A 15,085-nucleotide genomic window follows, 5' to 3' on the forward strand; every position below is an offset into this window, starting at 1 on the left:
GTTGGCCTATACTTGCGATAAAACGTTAATCACTTCCTATCTCTCCTTGAATTAGTACATGAGCCTAATAAATCGTTAACCGCAATTAATTAAAATGATCTACAATTTGTATCTTAACGCAGCTGATAGTTTATAAGCAGTAGACGTTCGCTCTTAGGAACTTCTTTTTTACACAACCTGATTTCTAACTGCGTTTGGTAGACTACATGGAATGCGCGGTATTAAGGATGCAGTCATTCTGTCGTGATGCTTAAAAAAAAGCCATTTTAAACCGCAAACAACCGTTCACCCGCGGTGTTCAACGGCTAGGTTCATACCCGCTGCCAGATGGACGACTTTTAATACTGAAAGACTACCACTCGCCCCTCACTGCTCGTTGCCTTGTCCTATATACGTCGACACGGGCTGTCCATTGCAAAGTAAGTTTCGAATCCGTTCAGCAAATCGGTGCGACAAGACTCCTTATCGGGCGAACAGGATTAAAAGTCAGTCGTCCTAGATCGGTCGGCGCTCAATGTTTAACTTGTTTATCGCGTTTCTTGCTGATCCGGTAAAAAACAGACCCCATGTAGGATCGTGTTATGTAGCTGGAAGACCGCTGGGAGGCCGCTGACATCATTAAAACCTTGTAGTGCGCCGATGTCTACACGACTAGTGAATCACTGACTGATGGCCCCGATTTCAGTTCACCAAAACGCCAATACCGCACAAACATCAACAGTTTCGCTTCCTATTTGTGTTTGGACTCTCTTTTAATCGCTGCTGTTTGTTGATGGTTTCGGAAAAACAATTTTGCGGCAGATATGATGGGGTCCGTCACAGACAAGCCATGTTTTGGAAGTTAAAGTTTACGCCGTGCAAAATTCAAACCACTTTTAATACCTAACTGTATAACCAAATTTTATGATTTTCCGCTATACCAGACTTTGTAATTGTCTTTTGTTTTGTTGCTAATTTAAAAATACTCAAAATTATTCACAAGCAACTGATCAACCAAACAACCACAGTCAGAATGAAAACAAGAATGCTTTAATTGCCTTCTTACTCTCTATGATAATAATATAAAAATGTAATGCCAATGCGACCGGTCGAATAAAAATTTCTAACATTAACTTGTAAAATTGTTTCTACTAGTCGTAATATACACTAATTGCCATAGATCAGTCACACATCGGAACAGAATTAGAATCGATGCGAAAACGCTTGGCAATTATAAGTCGGTGCAGACTGCATAGGTGCTAAGTACGCGACAAATTATTCCCCGGACATTCCGGTAGCTGATACACTAAATACAAGTCGAAAGGTGCAAATGATTCCGTCTCAGGGTGATGTGGTGCAATAAGGTAATCCGTAAGGCGAAAATCGCGTTCGCAATTCTAAACCTACATAAACGATTTCCAACAAGATGTGCATGTATATTTCAAGTGCAGTTTCTCAGCAACAGCGAATATTACATTGAAGGTAAGCGAATTTTTAAAGCCAATTGTCTAAATCGGGTTTCAGTATATAGGCCTATTTAGGCTGCTTAGTTAAACACAAAATAGACAATGATTCGTAAAAAGGTTCAACTTGTTGAAGGCTAAACTTAGAGCAATAACCAGAGTTTACAAATGGGTCAAATAAGTCAAAAGCAAGGCTATACGTTTTAGTCTACAAGCCCGTTTAGTTTATTTAAATTGGTGCGATCTTTTACCTCATACGCAATAACTTGTTGGCTGTATACGCACTTAGGAAGCTGTGTTTAAATCAGGTAGTTCGTGATTAGCATTACTTTCGAAATTGCATATTAAATCAAGATGTTTTTTGTAGATATAACACTTTGAGGCCTATAATTACCGTAGGCCTAATAAACATTCCGGTATAATGACTCTACTTCGGGAAACTCTGGTTTAAATGAAAACAAATTTTCGGCAAATGTTATTGCAATAACGATTGTTAATAACTACAGGAATGACGCAAAAAAGCATATAGCCTAGGCTAATTATGTTTTTGATTACGTGTTGAATAACGTCCTCGGCGTTGTTAAAAGTTAAAGCCTGGATTCTTGAAAGTGTCCGTACTGAACCAAAGCCAAAGCATAAACAACAACAAAATTACTTAGCCAAATTGTCCAAGATTATTTTGCAATATGTCTATGCGGATATTTTCCAATTATTATTAATAAGTACTCTTTTTAGGAATAAGTTTCTCATTGTGCGGGGTTTCTCATTTGTGCGGTCTACATTTCTTGGTTTTGCAGTCTGGTTACGGCCCTGATTTGAAATACCGATGTTAGTTTAAGAACTTAATGTTTATTGTTAGCCATTTTCCAGGCTAAGTAGCACTTTTACATTTCTATAATTGTGTTTCAGGTAATGGATATCGACTCTATGATTGACAGCTGGCTTGCTGAACTCAATGACCAGGCTTCGGAAGAAATGTCGCAAAATCAGCTGCCGGAAGTGACTAGCTCGCAGGCTGAAAAACGGTTTCATCAAGCGCCAAGAGTTCCTTTCCATGAATATCTTCCACTTGGAGAAATACCCGTTAACACCGCGGTCTCGAGGTTACAGTTGTCTCATTATTCTGGCTTAATGGTTGGAAACCAACCACGGTTTAAGAGGCATCGTGGTCAATCCAGTGTAATTTGCAAAGATCAAGACAATCTTGGAAGTGCAGCGTTTCATCTACCATCGCTTTCCGAAGATGTCCACACCAGTTTCCCAACCAACACTTTTTTGTCGTCAAATGAATCAATTTATTTTGCCGGTAGATGTCGCACTGGCGCTCACAATCCACCAGTTTCGAAGAAGCGAAAGGTATGTCGTTCGTTGCTCACCAACGATGATTTGGATAAGCGATCGAGCAAACGCAAGGCCGCAAGCGACCGGGAAAAAGCTCGAATGCAAAACATTTCATCCCAGTTGAACGTTTTAAAGCAGCATTTGCCAGAGAACTACCTAACCGACAAAAATCCCTCGAAAATTGTCGTGCTACGCCAAGCAATCGATTACATTCAGTATTTAACTGAAACTTTGAACAACTACTCTCCTTTAACAGGTTCCATTCCTTGCCTAAATACTGTTTCTTCCACGTGATTGATTATGAAGTGTTTTTTACATTGTTTCGTTTTTGTAATAAATTTGTCTTTCATATTGGGGAATTACCCTGATACGAACTAATTTGTATTTCATTTAAAATTGAGATTGGGAATCAGGACAGGGGTTCTTAAACTTGTTTTACCGCGGACTCGTGGACCACTGTAGGCGAAAGAAATTACAAAATGATGTCATAAATGGACTTCACAATATAAATAGACTTCATAAATTTGCTAATTTTGGTCTAAAAATGTGAAAGTGAACTGGAGTCTATAAATACATTGGGTAACACTAATTTACGGAATGATGAATGGTCGGAATGGTCGGAACGCTCACAGTATTATTATTAAATATAATAACACTTGACCCACCTTCACCCAAACGCTAACCCCACCCTAAACCAAATACTGTGCGTTGGGTAAATAATTGTTTTAATGGGGTAACACTTAAATTAGTGAGCGTTCCGACCATTCCGACCATTCATCATTCCGTAAATTAGTATTACCCAATACATTCAGTGCAAAACCGTTTTATTTTTGATTTAATTGTTTTCTTTAATAATCTGATTACTCCCGAAATATACACTATTATTTCAAATATACCTTCATGGACCACCTAAAACTAGTTCACGGACCCCCAAGGTGTCCATGGACCCCAGTTTAAGAACCCCTGAATTAGGATGACTGTTCTGTTTCAAAACAGGGTGTGGTTCAAAGTATTTTTTTAATTTCACCCTTACAAATCCAAATACTGTAATTTCCTCCCCAGCAAAAATCACAAAAAACTGTATTTCAGTAAACCCTGCAGACAGATAAACCTACGGTAAAACAGGCTTTTGCAGCTTTAAGTTGCGTGGCTGTAACAACATTTCCGCCGAAATTTGCGCGGCTGTTGTATATTTCAACAGGTAAGACATGACCACCGTACTATATGACTCCACTAAATCGAAACTAAAACAAACTTTCATTGTAATTTAAGGAGCATACTGTCAGGTCACTTTAGGACGCTTTTTTTCAGGTCGCTTAAAGACGCTTTTTACATAATTTAGCATATTTCGCTTACAATAAAATAGCTTACAGCGCAGTAAAAACACATGTTGCCAATAAGGCGTGCATTGTCGACTGTTTTGCAGTAGAAAGGACACAACTAACATTGCATTCAAAGCGAATGCATTGAGGATTAAAACTGGCCAGTTAACGAGCAGGATGCAGGGAAAGGAAATATACCAGAACGATTTAAACAGGCATTTAGCACACGCACAACGAACACAGTAAATAACAAATACAGATGGTGGGACCTCTACACTGTTATAACGTTATTTGTAAAATTTGCACGGCTAAAAATGGAGTAATATACTGAAAACAGTTAGCGCGACGTAAGTTTTGCGCGTTTGAGCGATTTTTCGCGGCTGGCCGCATTTTGCGTTGATTTTACATAACTTGCGCGGCTGAGCGGAAACCTGCATCCCCCGCGCAGGCCTCACTTTCCAACCTGGCACTAGACTAGATAAAGAGCTTTGGCTGTGAAGACAATTGATTGTTTGCCTAACAGAGTTTTGTTGGGATCTAATTTTTTACAATCGGTTAGTTGCTTGACTAATATGCAAGAAGCATTTATTTTAATATCAACAACTAATAAACACTCCATGATTTAGTACACTAGTACCTTTTACAGAATTATATATTACAGAAAAAATTGCAGAACTATATAACATTTACCCTGGTTTCTTAAATAATATAATACAAGAAGTTAATTAATTTTAAGACTTTGTAATATTTAGACTGGATTTTTATCGCAACATAATCACACATCGACTTCTGTTGTAAGAAAAACAAAGGCTGACTGCATTTAATAATATGAACTTGTAAGATTAGCAACAAAAATCAATGATTTTTTTCGGAAATTGACTTAAGTTACTTTGTTAGCCTGTCTGGAAAGTATGGCAGATCTCGACAAGATCTCACATGTGCACTTTCCACAGTGGTTTGTTAGCTGGGTAAATGGCCTCAGGAGGTGACCAACTACTTAGGTGTGTGGGTGATTGGCTCTTTCAAAAATATTTTTTGTCAAAATGTTACACCAAATCTGCCATACATTCTCCAAAAAATAGTTTTTTTTAACAAAACTACAATAGGTTTTTAATCTTGTATTCCAATGTTTTTTGTTTTGTTTTCCTACCTTCTTTTCATCATTTGAAATTTTATTCAAAAACAGGATCACAGGTCAATGAACAATGCTGTAACTTTTGTATCATTTCGGCCCATGTCCTAAGAATCCTGTTTGTTTATTTGGGTTTTTGAGAGAGATGTCAACAGATCCAACATCTGCTGAATTTGACCCGATAAGAGCGCTTTATTCATCGCAAGCAAATGAACAGCCCACAACTTCAGTTAAAATCTATGACAACGTCGCAACATTCGAAGCTAAACTAAAGAAAAATCAACTGAACCAGGATGAAGAGGTAAGGAAAGGGGTTTCTAATTGGTTGTTCTCTGACAAATCGAATTTGTAATTGTCATTATGACGTTAAAAACCTTCATTGTGACGTTCAGTAAAGTTTTCCAAACCTTAAACCAGGGGCCGCAAAATTGTAAAAACCTATTAAAAGGGGGCCACAACTTATTAAGGTTTGATAACAACTGGTTCGAGATACCTCTTTATTTGGTATTTTTTATCTGAAATCAATATTTTTGTATTTAAAGTTTATTCTTGTTTTATGGTTTATGTTAATTCCTACTGTACTTACATTTTGCTGTATGTTTCAGGTTGTCAAAAAGTCGTCGCGGAAAAGCAAAAGTTTTTCACAGAACAAAAAGTTAAAAGCAGAAGCGGAAAAAAGAGATCTTAGTAAATTAAAGGAAATGATGGAAAAGCGGAAAAAGATGGATCGGCAGCAATTGGGAGAAGATGAAGTAGGTAGTGTGAGATCATTTTATTATTTTATTTAAACTGCTTTATATATATATATGAAGGTCAAGTATCAATATTAGCAGTTTGTATTTATGTTTTTTTTGTTAATGAAAATGATTCCTTAATTAGAGTATTTTGTTAATTTTGCATGGTAAAGTTACAAGGTTAGTGCATAACACCCATAGCTTAACATGGTTTTAAACTTTTTTGTATAATGATGTATTTTTAAATATTTGAACAAGAAACCATTTGAAAACTCACAAAAAATTGTAAATTTGAATATGACATTTTACAAATCTGTTTTTCACAAAAAAGTTGTTCAACAAAATCAAAAAAAAAAAAGTCAACAAAATGTTTTTGCTGCAGAAGAAGAAGTTGCCCCTAAACGAAAAGAGAAACAAAAAAAGAATGTGCTTAATTCAATGGCGAGTAAGTTCTTCCTTTTTGGACAATAATAATTTTTTGGTTTCCAAATTAATGGAGACAAGTACAAAATTATTCATAGAAGAAAATGTAGAATTCATCTAGTGACAAACATGTTGATGGTATGGCACAAAAACACACATCAGATTAAAAAAAAACCTCACCTCATAAAAAAAATCTCGGGCGAATAAAACTTTAATGTATATACATTATCCAAATAGATCACCTCTCACACAAACCCACTAAAACATCAATAGCTTAGAAGAATGTACTATTTTAGACTTTTAAAGCTCGCACTACCATCTATTTTGTTTGTTGATAGACCTCAGTGAGGGTCCCATGAAACTTCTGCACGAGGTTTTTTCAAAACGCAAGCGTTGTGATGTCTACACGAGAAACTTCTGTGGTATCCGTGGAGTTCTTTCGGGTTACATTGTGGCTTTCGACAGATATATGAATTTGGTTTGTATAAGTTTTTGAAAAATCAGTTTGGTATATTACAGCTGTTTTAAAAAAGGACAATATGCATACTTCAATACAAATTAGGGTTATATTATACTAAAATCGGTAAATTGTGTATGGAATGTTATAACCGTTTTACAACCGTTCTTTGAATAGCGGTATTTTTTTCACTACTAAATTGTATTTGGTAGAACTCAATTGTAAGACTATGAGACCCATAAAGAATAAAAAAAATGTTCAAATAAAAATATCTGTTGTTTCAACATGTTTTTATAATATGTAACATTTAGATAATGGTTGATGTCGATGAAACTTTTTGCAATCCACCACTTGGTAAAGTAAAAGAACACCAGAAAAAATTAACTGTTTCACAGGTAGGAATTTTAAACGTGATTTAAGTGGCACTTTTAAAGAATATTATTGTAAAAAAATTATTAATTTAATTTTTAGTTTTTCTATTTAGGCATATGACTATTTTTTGCAATACATTTATTTTTTTAGCTGCAACAATCGATAGCAAACCTTAAGTTAGAAGATCGAAAAAGAGGTAAGTGTGATAAACAAGAGTATGTTTAATATTATGTTAGCTGTGCATCTGTTTTGATTATAAAACAACTGATGTTTTTCATTCAAGCTACAGAAAATGTCATAAGGAAATGTAATATAATGGTAATCGAAAAACTGATAATAAACACTATTTGTTCAGGGGGATTGGTCAAATATTTTGTACGGTTGCTCTAAATTTTCGGCGGCAAACACGAGTTTTAAACTCATCCCTGATTTCTTCAGATTCGAAGCCTCGTCGCCCCAGGGAAACCACCGGGGTTACTTTCGTCGACAAAAAGGAGACCCCGAAAGTTGTTGGGGACACACCGTCCATTAAACGACTAAGAAACCACAAGAAAAGACTCGAAACTTTCAGCGGCGGTTCGGCTCAGCTCTATCAGCGCCATTTAAAGCAGGTTTACGTGCGAGGAGACAGCATTGTGTTAATATCGTCGCCCGACTGAGGATAAACGCTTTTCGCTCGGATTCTCTTGCGACGCGCAGGTCAGGTAGAGACCTGTCACCGGTGTGAGGACATGACCACACGTGGACTCTGTTGATTCTAGACAGGGACAATAAAAAGCTTTTCCATTACTGCTGTGAAGGACACGACCACGCGTGGAGGCTTCTACTCGCAGAAACCGGGCGTTTTTGCCTTCCTTTTAGAAGCTTTTCCTTGGCAGGCCTGTCACTGCTGCAAAAGAGACGACCACGCGTGGACGCTGCTACTTACAGAAACCGGGCGTTTTTACCTTCCTTTTAGAAGCTTGTCCATGTCTGTTCTGCTTAATCCTGTCACCGATGTAAAGGACACGACCACGCATGGACTCTGTTGCTTCTAGACACGGACACAGAGCGTCTTGGATTCCATTGAGAACCTTTTATATGTCTGCTCTGCTTAGACCTGTGACCGATGTGAAGGACACGACCTTTCTTGGACCCTGCTGCTTACAGACACTGAGAAGCTTTTCTGTGTCTGCTCTGGCTTCGACCGGTCACTACTGTGATGGACACGACCAAACGTGGTCGCTGCTGCTTGCAGACACCGGACGTTTCGTCTTTGTTTAATACTCTTTTCTATGTATGTCTACTTATTCGGCGATCACCAATATTTAACTCGAAGAATATTTGACACAGCTTTTTGTTTTGTTTTGCCTTCTGCTTTTCTTAGAGTTCGATTTTCGTTTACTGTGAGCTTGCATTTTCGAATTTAAATGTTAAAAGGTAAAATCGAAAAGATTGAACTTGTATATAAGTTATCTTGACGTACGTCTTGTAGAGAGGAAGCTAAAGAGTGGTTGATACGTTTTTATTGGCTTTTTCTTAACATCGCTATGACGAACCTAATATAAACCTCTTTTTTTCGAAAAATGTTCTAATGTCAAACTATTTAGAAATTGAAACTTTCTCCCATCAAAAGGGGTCTATGCTAAAATGAATATTTCTCTATTGTATTGCGATAATCTTTCGTCTAATGGATTAGACATTTGCGTTATAATTGTCTTGGAAACGTTTTGCTTTTGCATTGCGGTTTTTGACAGTTATTTGTCGCGTACATTTTTATCGCTTGGTGGCGGTAAAGATCACAAACTTATCCCCAAAAGTTAAAATGTTCAACTATCGTTAAAATTCGGATACATTTTGCTGAAATATTCAAAAGACAGGGCTTAGTTGAGAAATTTTTTTATACTCTCTTGCTGGGTAGGGAAACGTTGTTTCCTGCAAAAATTAATTTGTTTTTCACCAAAAACACTGAAACTTAAATTAAATCCCTAACAGTATATTTTTTAATCGCCTTTACCTCCGCTTTAGCAACTGTTAAAATATTAAAACTTCCTGAATGTTCGGAAGTCTTGCTCACCTTTTTTATAGGATGGTGGAGCCTACAGAGTATTAAACTCTCACCTACGAAGATTTACGTCTTTCGATAGTTTAATGAAACTTATAGCACTACATTTGTTTTGTTTTTGAAGAAACGTCATTTTAACCGCGGGTGATTCTAGGAATGTCCACAACGCGTAAAATGTTAAAAGTGCTTTTGACGTTTAATGTAATATTGCGACAAACGTACTGGGTTGGATCAAGAAATAATCTTTATAGGCCCTTCTGCCCAGCGACTTTAAATGTCACTGTTCAAGGGTCCATCCATGTATCTGATTCGCTTACGTTCCTCCGTTATTGGCATTTGTTCAAATCGATAACTCGGCCAGCGTTTTTTATGCTCTTTGTACGATATGCTACAGAGAGGCAATCTTATTGCGTTCAAAGGGTTAAGAAATACACTTTCATACGCTCGATATGGATCCCACACGGCCAAAAGAATCTGTTCTCCAGTAACGTATTCGCGCATTTCATACCGAAAACTGTTCAGTTAAAAACAAATTTTTCTTCACAATGCAATTTTTCGTGTATCTAATCAAACTATTTTTCGTGTTTCTTATTTAACAAGCGCCTGCAGGCCCTATTTTTAAGTTTTTTTTAACATTTAGGCCTAAAATGCGATTTTAATTTTAATGAAGTATACACTATACAGGCTAATATGGAGTCTAGTGAATCGTTAACAGACTAAGAGATGTGTACGTTGACCTTTAATTTCCTTATGTTTTTATAAACCAAGTGATTGTATTTCGTTAATCACCATATGGAATGATCATATTATGGCGGCTGTCAATTTTCTTCATTGGTTGCTCATTTTATGACAAACCCTTTGAATTAAATGACAAACCTCTTACTTTGCTTTTTAGCAATAACCCAATACTACTTATTCATTTCCTACTTTTTACTGTTGTAACTGTGTCGTAGTTTTTCTTGGACGTTGTAGAGAAGTTTTTAAGCTATTTTCAACATATTTATCCATTTTGGACTTCATTAACGACAATGAAAGCGCTTATAGTCCATTTGTGCGCTCTGAATTGACAAGACCACCAAAAAGATTTGCTCTAGTGCTGTCTGGCGATGTCCTACAATTCTGGTTTGAGCTGCACCTAGAGAAATTTGCGATCTGCAAGCCCAGGCCACTTTAAAATAAAATAGGCGCGCGCTTTTCACATCATACCTTAATGCATTTTGCACCCTTAATCAAGGCTTTTTCGGGAAAATTTTTGTTTTTGCAATTTCCAGGACAAATTAGGGGCCGTTTCCGCGTTTTTTCGAGATATTTCTACACATAGGGGAGCCGACAATTTCGCAAAATAGCCAGAAAACAACGGCACAACTTCGTATTCACTAGCAAGAGTTCCTGGCCAGGAATTTAAGATTTAAATGGACCGCCCGGGGCGCTGGAAGATGCGCCCGGGCATCGATTTTCGTGGGAGAACGCCGAACGTTCCGGAACTTCGGGCGTTGCCATTTAGAACGCTGCCGCTCGCTGCACAACGCCATTGTGATGTCACAATGCGATACGCCGCAGGTGGTGAATCGCGTCGTCAACGATTTGCGCGCGGGGCCCCTCTTTCATCTTTTTCGTTTTGCTAATCGCCGCTGATGATTGCCTAAGAGACTTTGGATCTGTCCTACAAATCCTAAAAAAATCTAACGTTGAGATTAATCGTTTTTCACACCCTATTTTCTTTTGTTCTGTGGCAGATTAAGCTTTGAAAAATATTACTGGTCTTAAAGGGCCTTTTAAATTATTAAACTACCCTAATTTTTATGGCTGCAATTTATAAAGTTTGTTCGTTACGTTTTGTTATATGTTAGCAGTTTATTGTTTTGTGACGTTTTGTTTTATTTAGAAGTATGTTTATTTGTAACTTGAAATGTTGTTTAAATTTTTGTTTAGTTACTGCTGGTCGTTTTTGTTTAAGTAACAAACGCTATGGGAAAAAATAAACATCGATTTCCAAAAGTCTGATTAATACGAATATAGCAAATTAAGGAAACATTTAAATCAGTCACCGTTATACATTAAACTGCAAAAAAGATACCTCGCAATGCAGGGGCGTCCACCTAATAAAATTTCCTACATTTTAAAGATTGCAAATCAGTTTGTCAATACTTTGGAAAACGTGTATCAAGTAAATCACTCTAGTTTCAACCTAACAAACACCAAGATTTTTGTTCAATTCTAACACGTTTAAACTCAGACCAGGTTAAGTTGCATTGCACGGCTTGTAAAGTTAAAATCGGCATCAAACTACAAGCAAAAAACTTCGACCAAACTGGCCAGACGTTTTACGGTCGCGCTTGGTCAGCGTTGCGTGACCGCTGTGTCGACGTTTCGGCTCGACTTCGCTCTCCCATGACCACCATTCCAGCACAGCACATTCCTGCCGGTTGCCTAAAAGCAGGGGTGGATCCTAGATTTTTTTGTGGAGGGGATTTAAAACATTTCGCAAATTGCGCCATTAAATATGTAACTTAAAAACTTTAGAGCGAACTGACTGTGACAAAATGGGGTGAAACCAATCTGATAGCGCGAAGCGCGAAAAAAATGGGCTTATTTGGTTGAAACTGGCAAAAATTGAACTTGAAAGCTGATGTGACGCCTTAGGCACATAAAAAATTTGCATATTGCCTAAAATAGCAGCATTTGTAGTCTAATATCTAATTTAACACAAATGGCACTTCGAACAGTGGGGGTCACACGGCGCAACCCCATTCCTTGAAACGAAACAGAAACATAGATATCTCTCCACCAAGTACAGATAATGTTTGTATTTGTACGGTAAGGATGGAAAAATAATATTATTTGGTGGGGGCCGTGGCCTGATGCCCCCCTGGATCCGCCCTGCCTAAAAGTTAAGTGTTCAGGACACGGCAGGCGTTGGGTGGCTGCACATTGAACATCCATTATAACTTGGTGCAGCTCGTAAATTGAAAATTTAAAACAAAATTGTATGGCTTGACTTTTGTTTCTCTCGGTTAGGGATATCCGATACTTGACATTTTGTTCCGAAGCCGATACCCGATATTTTGGACAAAAATTATCGCGATCCGATTCTACACCAAATGACGTCTTTAGTATGCCCAAAAAAGATGAAATTAAATCGTTTAAATGTCATGTTTTCAGGTCAATATGTCAAGTTTTTTTTTAGTGTTATTAGGTTAGTTACCTCCAGCTGTTAACCTTATATTATTTGACAAATTTGTGTTTGTAGATGAAATTTGCTGGTTGGATCGCAATTACAGGCTGATCAGACAGGCACCGATACCACCGTATTATCGGACTAGCACCAATACTGAAACTTGGCAAAGGGTATCGGCTCCGATCCAATATTATCGAACATCCCTACTCTCGGTGCGTTTTTTTGCTTAAACGTCTCAGGGCACTTTACTAACTATTCAGCATGCATTTTGTGCATTGTGGCGTCGGTCAAAAAGGCGAATTGCATGTGTCGTAGCAACAAAAACTATATGACCATTACTTGGTGGAAATAGTCATATATATAATGGGAAGATATTGCTGCACAACCCCAAAGACCCCAAATCGGCTTCACGCCTGGAAAAGGCTTCCAACTCATAAAAGCCTGAAGCGAGGTTCTACCAATTATAATGCCTGCAAGTGGTTTAGTAATTTTAATCATAGCTTTTGTCAAAGATTTTTTTATCAAATCAATGTTTTTCTGTTACATTTTAGATTAAAAACAAAGCTTTCAGTAGCCAGGAGTTTTATATTTGCAACATTTTTAGACTAACAACTCGCCGCATTTTATCGTATCAATATATCGTCTTCAGTTTGCCACTCATTAAAAGTCTGAAAAGCGCCGTGTTGATACTCCTCCCGTGTTTTCAAGAAATTGAATAAAAACAAAAAACTTTTCGCCGTTTATGTCGTCATAAAAGCCGCACAATGGGCGAGGGGTTGGTGTTTCGCGCCGTTTCGCATCAATGCAACCACCACACGGGTTGCCTTTGATCGCCCAAGACGCCGCCGAAGGTGCCTGTCAAGCGCAGCGCAACCCCGCAATTATTACGTCATCGCGTCTCTGAGTTTGGGAGGCTCAGTCGTTATCCGTTTTCTGGCCAGAGGAAAAATTTACTCAGACAAACGGGAGGTAATTCCTAAAGTAAAGTTCACTTTAAGTTCAACTTTACTTGTACATCTAAAATGCGGCCCAATTTTTTGCCTTACTAAAAATGAGGTTTGTTTGCGATGCAATAAATTTTATTAAAGGCCATAGTTCAATTAAGACGTCTTGTGTAACGTGTCTATGTCACCAGCCAGGATTGTAGAATATAATACGACCAGCCGCTTATACAGTTTCCACTAAACCGGTCAAATTCTGCCAAACGCTTTGAGAGCAAACGAGACAAAAAAACCGAGGATTCGCAATGCCGCATTCCGTTGGTTTACTGAGCGGATTTTGGCGGTTTCCGTACATTTAAGCGACCCAGAATAGCGGGCATACCAGACTGCCGCAGGCGCACAAAACCAGCTCGGGTATGCTCCTCCCCGCTACGCTTGACCGCTCGTCACGGTCCCGCGCAATCGTGACGTATGGAGAGAGAGGAAGAGGAGGGGGAGAAAAGTGAGAGGAGGCAATTGCGAAATTCCGCTGGTCCATTTTTGGGTTGGGCCGATGCTGTAAACGGATCCTTATCTAGTAGGTCTAAGGTTTAGCTCATGGTTTACGTAAGACCACCTTTTACTTACGACATACAATAAGGCCTTTAAGTACCCATTTGGTATAAATTCTTAAGCAAGTCATATTCTCACACTTAAGTCAATCCTTTTCAAGCAATTACTTTTTTTTTATCTTTAAATCAATTTCGCAAGCGTTTTTTTCAAAATGACTTCACTTACATTTTTTTGCAGCCAACGTTTTGGCATGACTTCGCTTGGTTCAGTTATAACTCAGCTAGGACTTGACAATTGTTTAACGCCTTCCTAAAAATGCATGTGACGTCGTGACAAGTTCTCCAGTTTCCAGAAGAATTTCTCGAGTTCGCAGAAAAAAAAAATCAAGTGTGCTACGGCTGCACAGTTTCAACATATTTATTACTACCCATGAGAAACATATAAACGACCAGGTTTGGAGACATTAGCATCAAACAATATGTAACTGTCGTTGGGGCTAATTTAACTTCAAATGTATCACTTTTTGCAGATGACACAGCTTTATACTATTCTTCCAAATGTCCGTTTATACTTCACAAAACTTTAACAACCGATCTCAAAGTTCTTGAAAAATGGGCATCCATCTGGGCGGTAAATTTTAATCCAATTAAAACATCTGTGCTCACAATATCTAAAAATCAAACTCGCCATCCGAAAATAACTTTCAAAGGTTCCATATTACCTGAAGATGACAGTCACAAATACCTAGGTATTATATTTACTCCTTCGTTATCCTGGCTTAAACATATCTTATATGCTTGTCATAAAGCACGTACCCGCCTAAACATTCTACGTAAAATTTCCACAACTGTTTCGCGCCACATACTCCTTGTTTTCTACAAAGCTCGTATTCTTCCAATACTGGAATACGCGGACATAATTTATGACAATTGTAGTAAGTCCGACAGTGACCTACTTGAAAGTGTTCAATACGATTCAGCTAAGCTAATTCTAGGGTGTATGAGAACCACATCGCACAGTAAAACTTTACTTGACCTTGGTCTGACTCCTCTTCATTTGAGACGAAACGTTCATGCTTTGTCACTATTCTTTAAGTTAATTCATCACATTGGATCATCGTACTTACAATCATACATACCTAAATTTA

General features: G+C 37.8%; 1 protein-coding gene across 1 annotated transcript; it reads left to right on the forward strand.

Moving 5' to 3' along the window:
- Positions 1–5,336: 5,336 nt before the first annotated feature.
- LOC146162482 (U7 snRNA-associated Sm-like protein LSm11) lies at positions 5,337–9,299 on the forward strand. The gene is made up of 7 exons (XM_083384724.1): positions 5,337–5,538; positions 5,843–5,993; positions 6,354–6,416; positions 6,733–6,872; positions 7,163–7,246; positions 7,374–7,419; positions 7,662–9,299. Exons 1-7 carry the CDS (start codon positions 5,383–5,385, stop codon positions 7,880–7,882), a joined length of 861 nt encoding a protein of 286 aa, XP_083240850.1. The 5' UTR covers positions 5,337–5,382; the 3' UTR covers positions 7,883–9,299.
- The last annotated feature ends 5,786 nt before the right edge of the window (positions 9,300–15,085 follow it).

The sequence above is a fragment of the Ascidiella aspersa genome, chromosome 3 (genome assembly GCF_963924565.1).
Source record: "Ascidiella aspersa chromosome 3, kaAscAspe10.2, whole genome shotgun sequence".
Taxonomy (NCBI): domain Eukaryota; kingdom Metazoa; phylum Chordata; class Ascidiacea; order Phlebobranchia; family Ascidiidae; genus Ascidiella; species Ascidiella aspersa.

Bases quoted from the DNA above. Each gene is read 5' to 3' on its own strand.
- LOC146162482 (XM_083384724.1), top strand. From the start codon at position 5,383: ATGTCAACAGATCCAACATCTGCTGAATTTGACCCGATAAGAGCGCTT. The intron at 5,539-5,842 runs GTAAGGAAAGGG...TGTATGTTTCAG, and splicing joins AACTGAACCAGGATGAAGAG to GTTGTCAAAAAGTCGTCGCG. The intron at 6,873-7,162 runs GTTTGTATAAGT...TGTAACATTTAG, and splicing joins TCGACAGATATATGAATTTG to ATAATGGTTGATGTCGATGA.